Raw genomic sequence first — 19,496 nt, 5'->3', positions numbered from 1 at the left:
CAAATACAACAGGCAAGAGTAACCACTGCTGGTGGTTTAGTTGCTAAGTCATGTCCGACTCTTTGCGACCCCATGGACTGTAGCGCACCCAGGCTCCTCTGTCCATGGAATTCTCTAGGCAAGAATACTGGAGTGGGTTGCCATTTCCTTCTCCAGGGGATCTTCCTGACCCAGGTCTGCTGCACTGCAGGCAGACTCTTTACTGACTGAGCCACCAGGGAAGCCCAGCATGAACTGTGTCCATTTCCTCTGACCCGGCTGCTTGCTTGCCTCCAGCTGCCACAGTGATGTCTGTGTCCTTGCTTATCCACACCCCAAAGCTTTATACCCACTTGCCACACCTGGCTCTTTCTATAAGATGCGGTCAAAAGGGAGAGGGGAAACCTGCCTGATCCTTTGGATTCTGAGTGATTCACGGGATCCTACACAAATGAGTGAAGGTACAAAGGCAGATATTTCCTGAGAGGAAAATATCCCCGTTTCTCAGGTCCCTGTAACCTACTGTCCCACCAGGATAAAAAAAAAAACAAAATGCAACTCCTACTCTGACCATGCTTCAAACTGTGGTGTTGGAGAAGACTCTTGAGCCTCCCTTGAGCTTCAGGGAGATCAAACTAGTACTTCCTAAAGGAAATCAACCCTGACTATTCTTTGGAAGGACTGAGGACTGATGCTGAAGCTGAAGCTCCAATACTTTGGCCACCTGATGCTGGGAAAGACTGAGGGCAGGAGGGGAAGGGGGTGGCAGAGGATGAGATAGTTGGATGGCATCACTGACCCAATGAACATGAGTTTGAGGAAGCTCCAGGAGATAGTGAAGGACAGGGAAGCCTAGTGTGCTGCAGTTAATGGGATTGCAAAGAGTCGGACAACTTAGAGACTGAATCACAACAAACTCTAACCATAAGGACACTTCAGTGTTTTCTTAGAAACAGAATCCTACGTAACCTTAATTCCCTTTTCTTTCTTTCACAGTAGATTTCGGTAATACCTGTCTGGCTATCTGAACATAACATGTGGATGACAAGGGGGTCACCAATCACTTAGTCTACCAATCAGCCACTGCTTTGGGAGATGTTGCTGGCTGGGAATGGCACTGATCTCCAGACAAAGCAGAATCTCAGAAGTACTGGATTTAAGTCCAGATTTATTTCCCAATGTAGTTTCAGGATCTTGTGTAAAACCTTTAGTCTGTGGTCTACTGTACTGATGTCTAAATAAAGAGCTCTAGGGTTAATCATTGCTAAAGACTCCTTTCACTCAAAGATGTTAATTACACAGCAGCCAGGGAAGAATTATTATTTTAATACATTTAGGTGCTTATTTGGTCTACTTTATTTTGTTAATCACTGCAGCATGTATTTTGAAAAAGAGACTCATTGTATGACATAGTGTGCTAATAACCATGTGTCCAGACAGTATTCTTGCTTGGAGAACCCCATGGACGGAAGAGACTGGCAGGCTCCAGTCCATAGGATCACAAAGAGTTAGCATGACTGAAGTGATTTAGCATGCACCTACACACCACACAGAGTGCGGATAACATTTACACATAAATCAAGCCCAGGTAGATTTCCTTGGTAGCTCAGATTAAAGAATCTGCCTGCCAATGCAGGAGACTCGAGTTTGATCCCTGGGTCAGGAAGATCCCCTGGAGAAGGGAATGGCTACCCACTCCAGTATTCTTGCCTGGAGAGTTCCAGGAACAGAGGAACCTGGAAGGCTGCAATCCACACAGTCGTAAAGATTCACACACAACTGAGTGACTAACACTTTCACTTTCACCCTTGTTAAGCAACACTGCAAGTTAGGACATATACATTACTTGAATCACTCTAGGTATATAAATTTAGATCTAACTTTAGTACTTGAAATCTCTTATACTGAGTAAAATGCTTACATTACAGTAATATAAGCAAAAAGAACATTAATTAATATGTCAATTAACTAATGTCCCATCTCCTGGATAGGAGAAATCCATAAACATTTTTAAATAGGGAACTTTGAGTGGAAAATAGGTCTCTGTCTTTACTCTGGTCCATAAAGTCAAACCTTTCTTTTATTTCAGTCAAAAATTTAAAATAATAATATAAATTACATTTTAATTGCTTTTAAAAATATTTCTCTAAGCCTGATCCACATCAATGCTAATCATTTCATCTAGCTCATTTCTTTCTAAGAGATTTTTTTAAAGATATGTATAAATAATTAAAACAAGAGTTGGGTAATATAGGAGTTCCCAAATTCTGCCTGGCAACTTACATAAATCAGAAAATACACGTTTTGCTTTCCTTAGCTTTGCTCAAAGTGATACAATTTATTATTGTCTGTTGTTGGATGCTTTGCATATTCTTATCAAAAGTGTATCTTGGTAAATAACCAATTACATTGGATGAGATGGGAGAGATGGTTGTGTGTAATGAAATCACCTCAAATCAGGGGGGAAAAAAAACCAAAGCCTTCTTAAGTGTGTTTTAGGGACAGTGAATCAGAGATCACATCTCAGCCACATTTTCCAAAAAGAGTTGGTGGAGGGGCAGCTCTGAAACCAGGGTAGGTCCACATCATCCCCTGACCTTTCCTGAGTTTGTACCAGAAGCTGTCCTCTCAGCAGAAAGAAGCAACTTTAGTGATAACCCTCTGGTCACTTCTTAAATATCCAGTCACCTTCATTTTCTGACCGTAGAAACATACAAGATGTACTTGTTACAAACTAAGTGGGTGAGTGTGTATTTCCCATTATGTAATTAAGCATGTCCCAGATGGCCACTGAAACACCCTTGAGCCCTGGACCAATGACTTTATTGCTTAAGAAGAACCGCTGTTATCTTCTGCCCCCCTTTTAAGCATTAAAACAGTAAGGTCAAACTTCTGCAAGAAGATGTGCTGATTCTTCTAAAGTGCATGTCTGAACTTTTAAAGCTACATGTCATATAGCACACTTTGTGTTTTCTTTAGCTGCAAAGAATTTAAAGGGAACACCTCTGTGCTTGTACAGTGTGGTTCAGACAGAAGAAAGGACTTCACACAGACCGTGGCATGTTTGAACCAGTTTCATAAGACACTGCAGAGGCATTGGCTCCTAAATTCAGAGATCTGAAGCTAAAGAACAAAAAGGACTGGCAGCTCAGCCCACCCCCTTCAAGGCTTTGCTGAGAGCCTGGATGCAGTGATGTACCCTCCTTTAGTGGGAAAAGCCTACACTTTGTGCCAACAACTGGGGAATGACACTGGTTTTATCGCCTTAGCCTTCCTCCGGTCACTCTGCCCGCTTGTCTCACTTACAAACTGCAGGACAGCCTTTGTGACATGTGGCTTAGATAATGCAAAGAGCAGGTTCCTTGATAGGAAACGGACAGACTGTTCCGATGCCTCCAGCTGTTTGGAACTGAAGGACTATCGTGGATTTAACGTAAGGGACAGTGTCCCTGCTTCTCACCTCTGTCTTGCAGGGTGAGGCCAGGGCTGATAAGAATGCACACGGGCAGTGAGGTGACAGCCTAGGGACTAACCTAAATCCTAAATGTGCTGAAGTTAATAGCTGTTGCTCATATTCTCCAAGAACAGAAAAATAGAACTTGGAATGACTTAACTGATGGCTCTGAAGACAAAGGAGAAGAAAGGCCAGATTGTGCAGGTAAGGACCCAGATACACATAACGGCAAAGACAAGAGTGGAATCTGTGTTCTTGGATTCAGAGTCTGACTGTAAACAGACTGGAGTTTCTCCACATTCCACAGGGTTCCCGGGGGAGTGTACTTTAGGATGTTTCTCCCAGGAATTCCCTGACCCTGAGCAGTAGCGAAGACACTGCCACATGGGGTTCCATCATACTATCCTTTAGTTTGTTTAAAAGCTCTGTTTCCCTGCTTCTGGAATTATAGTACCCAGGAGATATGGATGGGTGTGGAAGATACCATTTTATTAATATTAATGCTACAAAGGGCAAAATAGTCCACACCAAACTCTGGAGACAAAAAAATCCAAGAATTAACAGAGATGTTACATTTCACTTGGACACCAGCACTATTTTCTCTTAAGATCATATGTGTGTGTGTGTGTGTTCAGTCATGTCCAGCTCTTTGCAATACCATGGATTGTAGCCTGTGAGTCTCCCTGTCTGTGGGATTTTCCAGGCAAGAATACTGGAATGGGTTGCCTTTTCCTGCTCCAGGGATTCTTCCCGACCCAGGGATCAAACTCTCATCTCCTGTGTCTCCTGCATTAGCAGGTGGATTCTTTTCTCTTTTTTTCCCCTGAAATTTGTGTATATTTAATTGGAGGATAATTGCTTTACAGTGTTGTGTTGGTTTCTGCCACACATCCCCATGAATCAGCCACAGGTATACAGAGGTCCCCTCCCTCCCACCTCCCAGCCAATCCCACCCCACCCCTCTAGGTTGTCACAGAGCATGGAGTTTGGGCTCCCTGGGTTACACAGCAAATCCCCACTGGCTAACTATTTTCCATATGGAAATGTATATGTTTCCATGCTACTCTGTCATGGAAACCGTTCGCCCCACCCTCTCCTTCCCCTGACTGTGTCCACAAGTCTGTTCCCTATGACTGCATTTCCACTGCTTCCCTGCAGATAGGTTCATCAGTACCGTCTTCCTAGAATCCATAATCGTAGTGTTATTCCTCAGTCGTGTCCAACTCCTTGGACCCCGCGGACTGCAGCTCACCAGGCTCCTCTGTCTGTGGGATTCACCAGGTAAGAATATTGGACAGGATTGCCATTCCCTTCTCTAGAGGATCTTCAGGATGCAGAGACTGAACCTGGGTCTCTTGCATTACAGACAGATTCTTTATCGTTTGAGTTACAGGGAAGTCCTCTAGATTTCTTACGTATGTGTTAATATATATTTGTTTTTCTCTTTTTGACTTACTTCACTCTGTACAATAGGCTCTAAGTTCATTCACCTCATTAGAACTGACTCAAATGCGTCCCTTTATGTGGCTGAGTAATATTCCATGACATATATGTACCACAGCTTCTTCATCCTTTCATCTGTCGATGGGCATCTAGCTACTGTAAATAGTGCTGGCAGGCAGGCTCTTGAGCCACCAGCGATGCCCCTTCTCTTAAGATATTTCTTTTATGGAGAAGGGAATGGCAGCCCACTCCAGCACTCTTGCCTGGAGAATCCCATGGAGGGAGGAGCCTGGTAGGCTACACAGTCCATGGGGCCGCAAAGAGTCGGACACGACTGAGCGATTTTACTTCACTTCAATAAACATTTATAAATAAAAAAAAGTTATTTCTTTTAAAAACAGACAGCAATTGATGGCAGCATCCTGTGTGGCTTGGTGCAGGAAGAGCTGGATGCGTCAAGAAAGCACAGACCAGATTTCTGAGGAAGGTTCTCATAGGAAAAGGAATGGAGGCCACAGAAGGGTGGGTTGGGACTGCGGGGTAGGACCACTGGGGTCCCAGGGACGGTGCTTCCAGAGCTGGGGACCCGGACACTCACAGGACAGGTGGCGATGCTCTGTTCCCACTGCGTCATGCTCAGGCTCTCCTCCAGGCTCGTGCACTTCTTCATCACCACGTCCCAGCCACAGTACGGGTCCTGGGCCCCAATGCAGGCACTGAAAACACACACCAAAGGGTCATCAGAAAGGCAGGTTAAGCTGGAACAAAAAGGGTAAGCTGAGAGTGGAGCCTTAGGACTTGATGTATGAACTAGTTATGTGAAACAAAAGCTTCCATCTGCACGTTAGAGAACAGAGCTAACTGCATACACCAGTAAGTATCTAATTTAAATTAAATTAATTAATTTTAGTTGAAATGTCTATTTTTTTCTAAGATATAGAAAATGACTATCGGTGCTAACATGGTGACTTTTGGTGTTATGAATGATCTAAAGTCAGACATTTGCTCAAGAATACTAGTTATCACCTCCACCGCCACCACAACCAACATCATCCCATGAATAATAGCTGCTGGGGTCCAGCCCCGGTGGATCCAGGGAATTCGAAGCAGGGATGGAGTCGGCGATTAGGAAAGAATTATTTAATTAGAGATATAAAGAGAGATTAGGAAAGAATAGTGTAGTAGGAAAATTAGTGGAGAAAAGATGCTGAATAACTTGTAACCAATAAAACCCCAAGACAAGGGGGTTTGCACCACCTACGTAGGCCACAGGTATCTTCCTGGTCTCCCAGAGGAGCGGAGACACAAAGTGCCTTCCTGTTCAGATCTTAGAAGCCCAGGCAAAATTAGTAGGCCTGGTGAGCCTCTGCGCTCCAGATGGGAATTCAGCCAGAAAAGAAGAGAACGAGAAAAGATGACACGAGGGAAACCAGTCTTTCCAGGAACTGGTCCGTTTCTTTATTTTCCAAGGCCGCTTTTATACTTTAAGTCATACATAGAGATAAATGGAAAATACAAAGTCACACGGGGTCAGCAGTCCTGACCCTTATTGAAACCACGCTTTCTTTCTGCATTCCTTCCAATATACAAAGTTCTCAGGTGATTTACATCATCTTCTGTCCAAGAGGCCTGCTAACATTTTATGACCCTTTCTGATGATTGGTCAACCAGAAAACTTGTTTTCTCCAAAGGCAATTTTTCTTAAGTCAGGCACCACCCTCCGAAGGTACCAGATAAAGTTGCATTCCTACAGGGCAAAGGTGCAGTGGGCTATAATCAAGAAAAGAATTTAGTCTAAGGTCTAACATGATTAATATCAAGGTTAATACTTATTTCTCCTATATGCTAGTTATATCAATTAGTGTGTATAAGGGGCAAGGGATATGGAGGCTTAGCAGCAAATATTGGCTCAACCATGAAACCCTCCACTGGTATAATTTCTAACTGACCCACTAATACTATACTAATAACTTTCTAACTTCTCAAAAGAATCTGTATTTAGAAAGTTTATGGCATCTCATGCCTCTCACGGGGGGGAGGCTGTGAACAATCACATGTGGCCAGATAACCCTGTCAGGCAGGCTAGAGAGCCATCAGAGGAGTTTTTGGACTGAAACACTCACACCCAGGAGATGTATTAACTGGAGCTCTAAGTTAGCTCCTTTTCAGAGAGAGGTGGTGGGGGACAGCCCCCCGTAATGTCAGCGGTGTAGGTGAAACCATAATGCAGCAAGGTAGGCTGACTCTGGTTTTGGGGGTAGATGCTCGAGAATGGCCAGGGGGACCCCTGAGGCCTGATCCCGCCTTTGCGTATGTCAGGCCTCCTTCCTCATGACCTTCGCCACGTGCGGGATTCCTCACGTTGGCTCCCAGCATCTAGGCATTATTTGTGATAAGTAAAATTATTACATCATTGATACACTAACAGCTTTTATAGGAAGGTATTAATATTTTTGCTTTATTTATCATCATAATCATTATCATTACCACCACCATCATCATTACTACATCATCCTCAGCCACTTAATGATAGATATTATTGATTAAACAGACTGTGATCTATAAGATTACTACATCATTTAACCATTTAAACAACTCTAATGAGGAAGGTGTTATTACTTCAACTTTACTGATGAGAAGAAAGTGACACCAACAATTTCTAAAATTTGCCCAAGGACAAATACACCCCCAAACCTGTCACGTGACTGGTTCAAATATAATAAAATAAAGAAGTGTTCCTTTTGAGTAGCAGACTTTAAAAATGTATTAAAATTTTCCATTTAATAGTGGTTTAGTATAGCCCTGTCTACAATATTCAATATACTATATCGTAAATGCTATAGACAGTAGATACTTTATTCTAGCTCTGTCTCAATGAAAGAGTTCATATACAACATGGAAATGATTAGATGAAGATTTCTGGCCAACAACAACAGCAACAGATACAATAGAAGGCTGGGAATTCCCTGGTAGCCCAGTGGTTAGGGTTCTGTTCTTCCAGAACAGGAGGCGCAGATTTGATCCTGGCCGGGGAACTAAGATCCTACAAGCCATGGGGTGTGGCCAAAAATAAAAATAAAAAAATCCAGGGGGTGTGGGAAGGGAGGAAGCAGACAGAAGACAGTGAGAGGGCCAGAATGGTACAGAAGATGTTCCTACAGACAAGAAGGCCATTGGACACTTTCTCTTAAGAACCAGGAGGTCAGGGATGCAGGACACAGTATTGAGCAAAGGCAGCGAATACAGCCTGGGAGTGACAAGGTCTACCAAGTTAGAACAGAGCTCACAAGAGACTATGGCCACCTCCAACACTTCAGCCACCTGATGCGAAGAGCCAACTCATTAGAAAAGACCCTGATGCTGGGACAGATTGAAGGCAGGAGGAGAAGAGGACGACAGAGGATGAGATGGTCAGATGCCATCACTGACTCAATGGATACGAGTTTGAGCAAGCTCCAGGAGATGGTGAAGGACAGGGAAGCCCGCATGCTGCAGTCCATGGGGTCGCCAGGAGTTGGGAACAACATAGCAACTGAACAACAACAACAATAAGACACTGAAGTTGCTATAGTTACAGCTCACTGAGAGTAGGACCACAAGTTCTTACCTAATCATCAAACATGGGGCCAGGGAGGTAGTCTAAATAATAATGTCATTAATATTAATGATATTAAAACCCCTTATTAACAAATCAAATATGCTAACCTTGTAAAGAGTGCTGTTCTAAGAACTATCTCTTCGTTTAAACCTCATAAAAGCTTTAAATACACTACACCCACTAGCTACTCCACTTAGTCTCATTTTAAAAGGAAAAAAACAATCAAAGAATAGAACGGAGACAAAGGAGAAGTCCAAGTTCCACAGCTGGGGATGATAATCCAAAGGTAATAAATCAAGCAATAGAGAAAAATATGGCTGGCTAAGTTACTATGCAATTACTGTTTATTAACCAGCCGAAGTTCAAAGGGTTGAAACCGGTGCTTCTCACTGCAGGACCAGGCTGGGGTGGAGAGGAGTGGCAAACAGTTACCTTCACCATCACCTCACTGGAACTTTTTGATAAGTGACCCTGTAGTTGTTAAAAGATAAACTGAGGCCTATTAAACTGTTTGGTGGGACTTCGCTGGTGGCTCAGTGGTAAACAAGATGCCTGCCCATGGAGGAGACACAGGTTCAATCTCTGGGTTGGGAAGAGTCCCTAGAACAGGAAATTCTTGCCTGGGAAATTCCACGCACAGAGGAGCCTGGCGGGCTACAGTCCATGCGTTACAAACAGCAGGACACAAGTCAGTGACTGAACAACAGCAGCAACAAAACTAAACCATTCAAGAGTTTCTTTGAGCAAAGGAGCTAAGAAGGGGTTTTATAGGGAAGATTCCCTGGTGGCTCAGAGGAAAAGGATCTGCCTACAATGCGGGAGACGTGGGTTTGCTCCCTGGGTCAGAAAGATCCCCTGGAGAAGGGAGTGGCTGCCCACTCCAGTCTTTTGGCCTGGAGAATTCCATGGACAGAGGAGCCTGGCGGGCTACAGTCCACGGGGTCGCAAAGAGTAGGACCCACCTGAACGACTAACACTTTGAGTTGCGAAGCAAGGCAAGAAAGTTATTTGATTGCCTGCAGCTTAAGAGGTACCTTACTTGGGAAAGCCTGGTTGGCTGCTTGCCATCTTGGTCTTAAGTTTCACCTTCTCTGATCCCAGTGCGCTGACTGGGTCAGGCAGGGCCAGCACCTACTCCTACTGAAACGTCCCTGCCGGATGCTCAGCGTACATCTACTACGTGTTTGATCCTGTTTTCCTGTCGGTGGGAAAAAAGGGCTTCAAGAATTATTTGAGAAGCCTGGATTCAATTTCGTGCCCCCACCCCTTTTTTTTAAATTAAAGCAACATGACCGTGAGGCAAACTTCATCTTCCAAAAAGAAGGAAATTTCACCAAGCCCCTAATTTGCCTGCAACTTCCCCTTGCAAAGTAGCCTGTAGAACTGAAGCGATGCCACAGGGTTCCAAGGGATACTTAAGCTGCTTTATACGAAAAGCAGCTTATAATAACATCTTTTTCTTCTGATACTACTGATGGTTCTGCAATTTCTTAAAATTACACTTAAAACACTAAAACTTCTCTATAATCATAAGAGCCCCTTCATTAAAAATGCAATTTATATATAAACATGTTTTCTTCACAGTAAGTATTTCATGCCACAAGGTACATTCTCTACCAATATTCTAAATCACACCTTAAGGAAAACTAGTAATGACTTCCTATTTTTGCAAGGTGGGTCTCTGAAGGAGGTCGTGTCGAAAATCACAGACTCCTTACTAATGCAGCCATTGTGGAAGTGGCTTTTCTTTATTCCACCATGAAAATGTTTTTCTTTCTGTGATGAATCTTTTCAATAATATTTTTTTTCTTATTTTGTTAAGAACTTTAGATTATTTTCAGCTAACTTATTACTCTGGAGTCTGAAAGTATCTGAATTCAGAAAAAAAATGTTGGTCAGAATCCAAGATTTAATTTGAAAACACATTTATTGAAAAGCATATTTTAGAGCAAATATATATTTAGAGGTAGGCCTTGACTCTGGAAGGATAAACTACTTTCCTTTTTACAGGAAATTTATCTAAATTAAAATTTACATAAATTCTTCCTTTACTTTTTAAAGTTAACAGTTATGCTATTTGTTAAGTAATAGAAAAAAAGGCATATTCATCAAAATCTTTCTACTGTATTTCTGGAAAGCTGGTGCTAAATACTGAACATCATCCTCTTGTGTATTAGATTAAGTATCGGTGACTTCATCTGGCTTGTTTCCATCACACTAACTGCCATTATGTCAACTTATTTTTGATATTAAGAATTTTTGCTGTATCAACAAAATTTATTCATGAAACATGGAACGTCAGAAGTGTTCCCATTGTTCATTTCTTCATCACATGCTTAGCACCTGCTGTGAACTGACCTTGAAAATGATGGGTGTACCAGGCAAACAAAAGAGACACAGTCAGTGTACCAAAGAACTCACCTCTTAGTGAAGGAAGTAAACTTGAAACAACAACAACAGCCAGTTGCAAAGGAAACAAAAACAAAAGGAAAAGGGGATGAGGAAGTATGCGGAGAGAGGCATTTAAGCGGGGGCCAATAAGATGACTAGAGCGATCGACATGACACTTTTCAGGGAAAATAGAACAGTTTAGCAGGGAGATCAGCACGAGGCAGCAAGACCAGCTGGGAGAGAGCTTGGGAGTCTAAAGAAACACCCAATAAATGGAGGTGGGGTTTTGGAAGAAGCTTGCTGTGTAGAATCTGCTGAGTACTCCAGCCTCCCTCCCTCAGGACTTAGGTTTCCTTGTAAATGCTGCATGCATCTTTAAAGTGTTTCCCAAATTCTGTGCAAGAATCAATCACATGTCAAATATCACTATTTATTTGTATTATCATGATGATGATAGTGAGAGAGAGAATAATTTATCGGTTCATGAATGATAGTGCCTTAATTTCTAAGACAATCTCAGGTGCCTTATTCTTAATCACTAAGTCACCATATACTTCAGAATCTGCTTTTACTTTGAGCTGCATTAAAATCTTTACACTACTAAAAATAAGATAAAGACATTCCAGTTAGACAGTAACCTTCCTGAAGAAGGGCTTCCCTCCTGGCTCAGATTGTAAAGAAACTGCCTGTAATGCAGGAGACCCAGGTTTGATGCCTGGGTTGGGAAGACCCCCTAGAGGAGGAAATGGTACCCACTCCAATACTATTGCCTGGAGAATCCCATGGACAGAGGAGCCTGGTGGTTTATAATCTATTAGGTCCTAAAGAGCTGGACACAACTGAGCAACGAACACTTTCACTTTCTGAAAAATGCATTCTAAGACATCCACAAACTCCTCAACTGGTAAATCTAACTGGAACATATTTTTTCCCCCAGTTTCCTCTTCTATAAAACTGTAATAATAATGCTCACCCCACTCGGCTGTTCTGAAGATTAAATTACATTATGTAGTTAAGAAAAAAAATCAACCAAACAGAACAAAGTATTTTGAGATGGGATGTACATAGCTGTTCTACTTAATGCATCCATGCGTCCTCAGTCATGTCCAACTCTTTGCAACCCCATGGACTATATAGCCTGGCAGGTTCCTCTGTCCATAGAATTTTCCAATCAAGAATAGTGGAGGGGGTTGCCATTGCCTACTCCACAGGGTCTTCCTGACCCAGGGATTGAAACTTTGTCTCTTGTTCTCTTGCATTGGCAGGCAGATTCTTTACCACTGGTGCCACCTGGGAAGCCCTTTATCCTTAACCTCTAAACATAATTACAAATTAATATATGTGGTTGATTTTTGAGAGCATCTGAAAACACTGTATTCCAAAAATACTAACTCTGTGAATACCTTGGGGCCTTTATTTAATAAGGGGATGTGTCATACCAGGATGTGTTCCTTTGGGTATTTCAGCTACATATTTGGGTCAGTTTATAATGATTTTTTAACTACTTGCATATGCTCACACCGTGCCATGGTTTGAAGGCACAAGAACCAGGAATGAACTTGCAGCCCAGTGAGGGAGGAAGACCATGGTCATGATCATTGCTTGACACCAGAGTTGATGATTGTTAAGTAAGAAGTCCAGACAACCAGAGCTACAGGAGTCAGAGGACAGAGCTGTGGCCCAAATGAGTTCCAGGAAGTTGGCCCTTGAATGAAGCTGGGGATTAGCTGAGTAAGAAGAACATCCCTGGTCATTATGGCTCTGGGAAGGACAACACAGAGTCACGTGATCTTGCCCATGGCAAGATCAGGGAGGTAAGCCAAGCAGCTTGGCTGGGCCGAAGTTTCCTTAAGATTCCAGAGAAGCATAGTGATGCAATTAAAACGGTGCTTTGCTTAAGCATGAGGAATTTGTCCATGGTGTATTGGATGCATATGACATCTACTAGAAGATCAATTCATAACTCCCAAGAAGAACTGAGATACAAGTACATTTGAAACAGCATTTTTTTAAAGTTAGGACACATGCCAAGTAAACAGAAGACATAATTACCAATAAAATGTGTCCACACTCATGATGCATAGCATTCTAAAGGCTATGATTTGTAGAGAAAGTTAATGAACTAGAATTTCAATTACTCACTAACATTCAATATATTAAAAACTATGCATTATTGGCTTATCATTAAATTACATTGATTAAATAAAATGAGGGTATTTCACATTTCAATTTGCTTTTATCATCAAGTTTAAATAACTGATTTGCACTGCTGGTAATAGGAAGCAAATGGTTTTTAAAATCTTAGTAGGGAGATAGAACACTCAGGTTTTCCTGAAAAATTTGTTTTAAAACTGAGCTAGATTGATATAAGTTTTGCAGTGAGGCATTATGGGAAAATTAATAGTTTAAACAAATAGTGAAAAAAGTGGGGGGTGTCTGAAATAAGCAAAACAAAAATGCTTTCCTGGAAATTGAGCAATTGTGATCAATTTTGGTTTCTGCTGTGATACAGAGAGTCCCGTTTCACCCAGTTTTCCCACATAGATTACTGAGCTGTTTATTTTGGCCTCTGGGTGGACCTCAGTCTTTGGGGACTTTTCTCTTGTCCAAACACAAAGATTTTCTGGAAAGGCCATTCTGCCCTTTGAAAGTGAAACTCTCCAGGGAAGGCAGGCTGTCCAGTTTTGTACTTTGGGACAAAAGGGGCCCAGAGGGCAAACATGGGCCCTTCCCAGCTCAGGGCTGTTGAAGGAATTTCCAAGTGATGGGAAAATGCTGTGACCTGTGCCAGGAGAAAAAGAAGAGCATCACTGGAGTCTTCTTTCAGGGAAAAGTCTACACTTCGGTATCCTATCCTCTCTACTCTGCACAAGAGAGGTAACTACAGGTTCCAGCCCCCTCTCCTCCCTGGCCAATCAAGGAAAACAATGAAGACATAATTACTTTGTGGCCCCCTCATGTTTAATCAAGAGAAACCCTTCTGAGCATGAGGGTTTAGTGGGCAGAATCAGAGGACACAGGAGAGGTCAAATGGTCAACAGTAGCACCTGAAGAATGTACAAGGTGTCAAGTCACATATTTTAATTTTTACACAAAACCCTATAGGAAAGTAAGTCCAGAGTGGGGAGGGAAATATTATGTTGGCTTCTTACAATTCACTCAACAGATTGCCCATGACTGAGAGAATGAGGCTTGAGCCAAGGTGTTAGCACAGTCCATCCCAGGAAGGACACCCACACATCTCAGCAGAATAGTGGAGGCAAGTGTGGTGCCCATGTGGCCTCTGGATTCTCTGTTGCCCTCTGCAACCACTGGGAAGGGCCTGGTGACAGCACCAAAGATAAGCACTTGACCTTCCTCACACCTGGCACTGGTCAGCCTCCATTGGTGTGTGAACCTCAGCCCCTCTTGTAAAGACAGGTACCCACTCACTTGAAACAGAGGATTACTGAATTTCCACTGACAGATGTACCTGCCGATTGGATGGGACCATGCTGACATCACTCACCTACACACAGAGTGTGGTCCTGGTAGAAAATCCCTTTGCCCAAATAGATTAGAGCTGGGTAAATAACTGAATGCAAGGAGCACAATCTAGCCTGATGGGTCCCCTACATCTCAGACAATGTGAAGTTGTTTAAAGGTGAAGAACAAATTCTTGACAGCTCAGTGTGCCCTCTGTTTGGTCCAGAGGCAAGTGAAGCATATCTGGACAAAGAAGGCAAAACACGTGTATAACAGCAGCCCTGGCTCCTCAGGACCTGCGTGAACTGGATGTAATACTCAGGCAGGAGAGGAGAGGAGCCTCTCACACTGAATTCATTTGTCAGACCCATTATATGGTTTCTGTCTTTTCGTTTCTCTGGTGGCTCACATGGTAAAGAATCTGCCTGCAACTCAGGAGACCTGAGTTCCATCCCTGGATCGGGGACATCCCCAGGAGAAGGGAACAGCAACCCATTCCTGTATTCTTGCCTGGAGAATGCCATGGACGGAGGAGGCTGGTGGGCTACAGTCCATGGGGTCGCAAGTGTCAGACATGACTCAGTGACTAACACTTAACACACTGAGTCACTTGCTCACAATCACACACCAAGCTAAAGGCTTATCCAGATTCACCTGAATCCAGAGTTCATGATCTTTCCATATGGGAGCTGCTTTGTGTTGACAGAGGGATGATGATTTCCTTAAGAATCACTAATTCATTGGACCAGGCTGCAAATACAATCTTACGGGGATTCAGGGAATAAAAGCCAAGGTGTTTCTGCTGAGAATAACTCAGATGCAAAAATCTGGCGCTGCCTATAAGCTTGCTGCAGCCCAAACTTTCCCATAGAGCACTGTTGTTCAGTTACCCAGTCATGTCTGACTCTTTGCAACCCCATAGACTGCAGCACGCCAGGCCTCCCTCTCCCTCACCCTCTCCCGACGTTTGCCCAAGTTCATGCCCATTGCATCAGTGATGCCATCCAGCCTTCTCATCCTCTGATGCCCTCTTCTTCTTCCCTCAATCTTTCCTAGCATCAGGGGCTTTTCCAATGAGTCGGCTGTTCACACCAAACTACCGGAGCTTCAGCTTCAGCATCAGTCCTTCCAACGAATATTCAGGGTTGATTTCCCTTGAGATTGATTGGTTTGATCTCCCTGCTCTCGAAGGGACTTTCAGGAGTCTTCTCCAGCACCCCAGTTTGAAGGAGTGGTGGAATAGAGTTCATTACATAGCTTTCAGTCTGCAAGCTCAAACACAGGAGGCCAGTAGAGTGGACATTAAATAATGAAACCTCGCAGTGTGAAATCTTTAGTTGTGCCTCTCAACACAAATGAGGTACAAAAGGTTGGTAATTACACTGATTTTAACACTCTATCCAAGATGACTGTTTGGAACCCAGACTGCCATTTAGAAGACAGTACCATGCTCATTTAGGAAACCAACCAGAGAGTGAAACCCTAAAACTGTTGAGTGACTAAGGAAAGCTAAGAACCTGTACTAGCGGATTTGACCTGTGGAAAATTCTTTGCACAGTTTCTTGTTCTTAGAAACTTATTCTCCATTGTAATGACAGTATGATTACATTAACACATTTGGCAAAAGAAGAGAAGGAAAAAAGTGTACTCATAATTTGAAGGTTGTGGGGGCAGCCCATAGCATCTCTGCAAGATGACACTCATATGTTTTCTTTGCTTTCATTTTCTACCTGGATCAAATATATGTCTACATCATTGTCAAGGGAGGATATACCATGATCCTAATGCAGACTGAACTTCCTCACTTCATGAGACCTTGTAAGATTCTGTGATTAACCCAAGAATTTTTTTATTATGTTAGTATTTGATATTCTTTTCCATAGAACAGAGAATTCCTTTTAGAATAGAGAGTTCCTCCCAAATTGTAAGCATCCTACTTCACATAACCCCCATTTCCCCTGAATATTACTGAAGAGTAGTATGACATATTTCTTAATTTAGGAGTCTAATTCATGCACGTTCATGTTCTATGCATCATGTTTTGTCTGTTCCTTATCCACCCTGCCCAGGACTTGGGTGTGTGACTTAATGACTCTGCTGGAAGACACTGTGTTCCAGTTCAAGCCCACCTTCAGCCCACTCTTACAGGGTTGTAATCAGCATGTTGGCATGTATTTTACAGTTGTAAATATCATGTGGACATATATACTTTTCCTTCTATTTTCTAAACAGTGTTAATGATGGCAAACAAATAATTTCAGCTTATTTTTTTCAGTTAAGATAGTATCATATATATGTCTTCATTGTCATCATTTAATGATTTAAGAATAACCCACTGAGGGTGGACTCCACCAAGTCAGTATACATAACTTGGTAATTAATTCCTTTACTATTGGAAATTTAAGATTAGACCACTGGTTGTGATTCAGACATAGCTTAAAAAATAACTGGAAAGGAAAAGCAGGCTTGGAGATTAGGTCCTAGTAGAGTCTAGCATCAGATTTTAATGATAAATCAATTTGGGGATAAAGTCTAAAGTAACTCCAAGGTCCTCTGGCTTGAGTCTAGAAGAGATATTTGGGAGATTTTATTTATGTCAGAATTTCTTAGATTCTGAGCCCAGGAAGACAGGGTAAGGATGTGTCATCTGTCATCATACACTCAGAACCTGGCTTGGTGGTTGGTACCCCCGAGGTTCAAAAAATATACTATGAGTGAATTAACTAAGGAAATCCCACAGTCTGTAGAGGCTACACCAAAGCCAGTGCAAACAAAAGCTCAAGACACTGAGATTTAGAAGATTCTTGTGAGTCCCTTGGACAGGAGGGAGATCAAACCAGTCAATCCTAAAGGAAATCAGTCCTGAATATTCATTGGAAGGACTGATGTGGAAGCTGAAGCTCCAATCCTTTAGCCACCTGATGCAAAGAGCCAACTCATTGGAAAAGACCCTGATGCTGGGAAAGATGGAAGGCATGAGGAGAAGGGGACGACAGAGGAAGAGATGGTTGGATGGCATCACCAACTCAATGGACATGAGCTTGAGCAAACTCCAGAAGACAGTGAAGGAGAGGGAAGCCAGGCATGCTGCAGTCCCTGGGGTCACAAAGAGTCAGACATGACTTAGCAACTGAACAGCAGCAAGTTCCTTTTAAAGGGAGAATATTTACTTTGTAAAATGGGTACTTGTCAAAACATCCTTTTGATGTTTATATGATTCATAACTGAGGGGTTAAGTTTGTCCTGCTGGGGGACTTTTTGGGGATTCTGCAATTTCTCTCTATTCACTGTGTTTGTCTCATCAGGCAAGTGATATTTTTAGAGAATATTTCATTAATAAAGATGCCAATTATTAATTGCATCTCTTAAAACTTTTCTTTCAAATAACATACATCCTGCAGTAACCTAATTTTCATATTAATCGTCTTCATGAGGTGTTAATTTTTTTTAAATTACAGGCTAACTAGAATTTGAATTCTAGTTATTTGAAGGGAATAACTAGACATCCATTCAACAAGGGAGTTAAAGTTTTTTCTTAATGGTTTCCTCTTTCCCTCCACTTGTATAAGCACAATTTAAAAGAGATGTCTCTTGTTATATATAGGCTGTGGTTCTTCCAGTTCTCAGCTTTTATTCTCTCTCCAAATAGTTTTTTATAACAAGACAAAAATAAAACAAATACCTAAGGACTAAGGGCTTCCAATCCTTCAGGTAATGTTGTATATCACTACTACACTTTTCTGTGGACTTTCCACGTGGTGCTAGTGGTAAAGAACCTGTCTAACAACACAGGACATGTAAGACGTGGATTTGATCGCATGGGTCAGGAGAATCCCATGGACAGCAGAGGCTGGTGGACTACAGGCCATAGGGTGGCTCAGAGTCAGACATGACTGAAGCAACTTATCACTCATGCATACATACTTTTCTTTAAAGAAAGCTTTACAGTTTCTCAAGAATTGAGGCGCGTGTGCGTGTGTGTGTGTGTGTGTGTGTTTAGGTCATGAAGAAAAACAGTAGAAGGGAGAGAGGCAGAGTATCCATTGGTTAATTTGATAAGTATTCACTGAGCCTGTCTCTGGCCAAGCACATGCTGAAGGCCACAGGGAGCCTAGAAAGACAGTGCCAGCTTTCGGAGCTCATGTTCTCAAGGGCAGAAGGAAGCCTGCCCTGGCAGCCCACACTGAGAATTCTAGTTTCTGTTCTGTGACTGCTGAGTCTTTGTACAGTCTCTCTCTGATTCTGACCCAATTCCTCATCTGTGAAATGTTGACTCTACAGCCTAATAGGTTTATCTCAGCTCATAATTGTGGTGGGTGTCAAATAAAAAATAAAAACTGGATGAGTGTCTGAAGAGTAGAAAATATTAAGTGGGTTTAGAGTTAAATTATGTAATTTAATACTTAATGGATGTAATTTAACACCCAATTTGAAATGCTAGTGTATATAATGATGCAAGGCACGTTGCTTCATTCGAAAGGCATATATGACAATAATCTAATTCAGGAATCAGTAAATGACAGGCTGCGGTCCTAATCCAGCCTACTCCCTGAAGTCTCACTGAAACCCAGGGTATACAGATTCCTGGCCCCAGTATCCTGGTGACTGTCACATCTCCATGTCGGGCAAAGCTTAACCACAGCTGACCTAAGCTTTGGTGGTGGGCCCTGGGACGCTTCCAGTCATGCACGTGGGAGGATTATGAGCACCTGCTACAGAGCTGCTCTCCTTCCACCTTGCTGTCTTCCAGGGAGGGTTTCGTGAGATAGTTTCTCATTGTCTCCTGAGTTCTAATGAGGCATAAGGGCTTCTGCCCCTACTCTTACCCCTACTAGAGTGCAGTTAGAGGCCTAAAACTGTGGCATGTACCCAGTCCCTCAGCCACGGGGGGCCCAGGTTCTTCTGTGGGTTGTCAGCTGTGAGATAAGGAACCTGGGTTGCTTTGTTTTGGTGTCATCTGTGGGATAAGGGACCTGGATTGCTGTTGTCTGGCAGCTCAGTTGCTAAGTTGTGTCCGACTCTGTGACTCCATGAGCTATATATAGCCCACCAGGCTCCGCTGTCCATGGGATTTCCCAGGCAAGAATACTAGAGTGGGTTGCCATTTCCTTTATTTCACAGAATCTTCCTGACTCAGGGATTGAACCCACATCTCCTATGTCTCCC

General features: G+C 42.6%; 1 protein-coding gene across 1 annotated transcript in view; it reads right to left on the bottom strand.

Annotated features, from left to right (window-relative positions):
* SEMA5A (semaphorin 5A) overlaps positions 1-19,496 on the bottom strand; it is a 359,057-nt gene that overhangs the window by 95,078 nt on the left and 244,483 nt on the right. Inside the window, exon 11 of the mRNA XM_052659173.1 lies at positions 5,475-5,592. Coding sequence (XP_052515133.1) covers positions 5,475-5,592 — 118 coding nt within the window. The remainder of the gene's footprint in view (positions 1-5,474; positions 5,593-19,496) is intronic.

This window comes from Budorcas taxicolor, chromosome 20 (genome assembly GCF_023091745.1).
Source record: "Budorcas taxicolor isolate Tak-1 chromosome 20, Takin1.1, whole genome shotgun sequence".
NCBI classification, from domain to species: Eukaryota; Metazoa; Chordata; class Mammalia; order Artiodactyla; family Bovidae; genus Budorcas; species Budorcas taxicolor.
The sequence above is the reverse complement of the archived record's forward strand: the minus strand, read 5'-3'. Positions and strand labels throughout refer to the sequence as shown.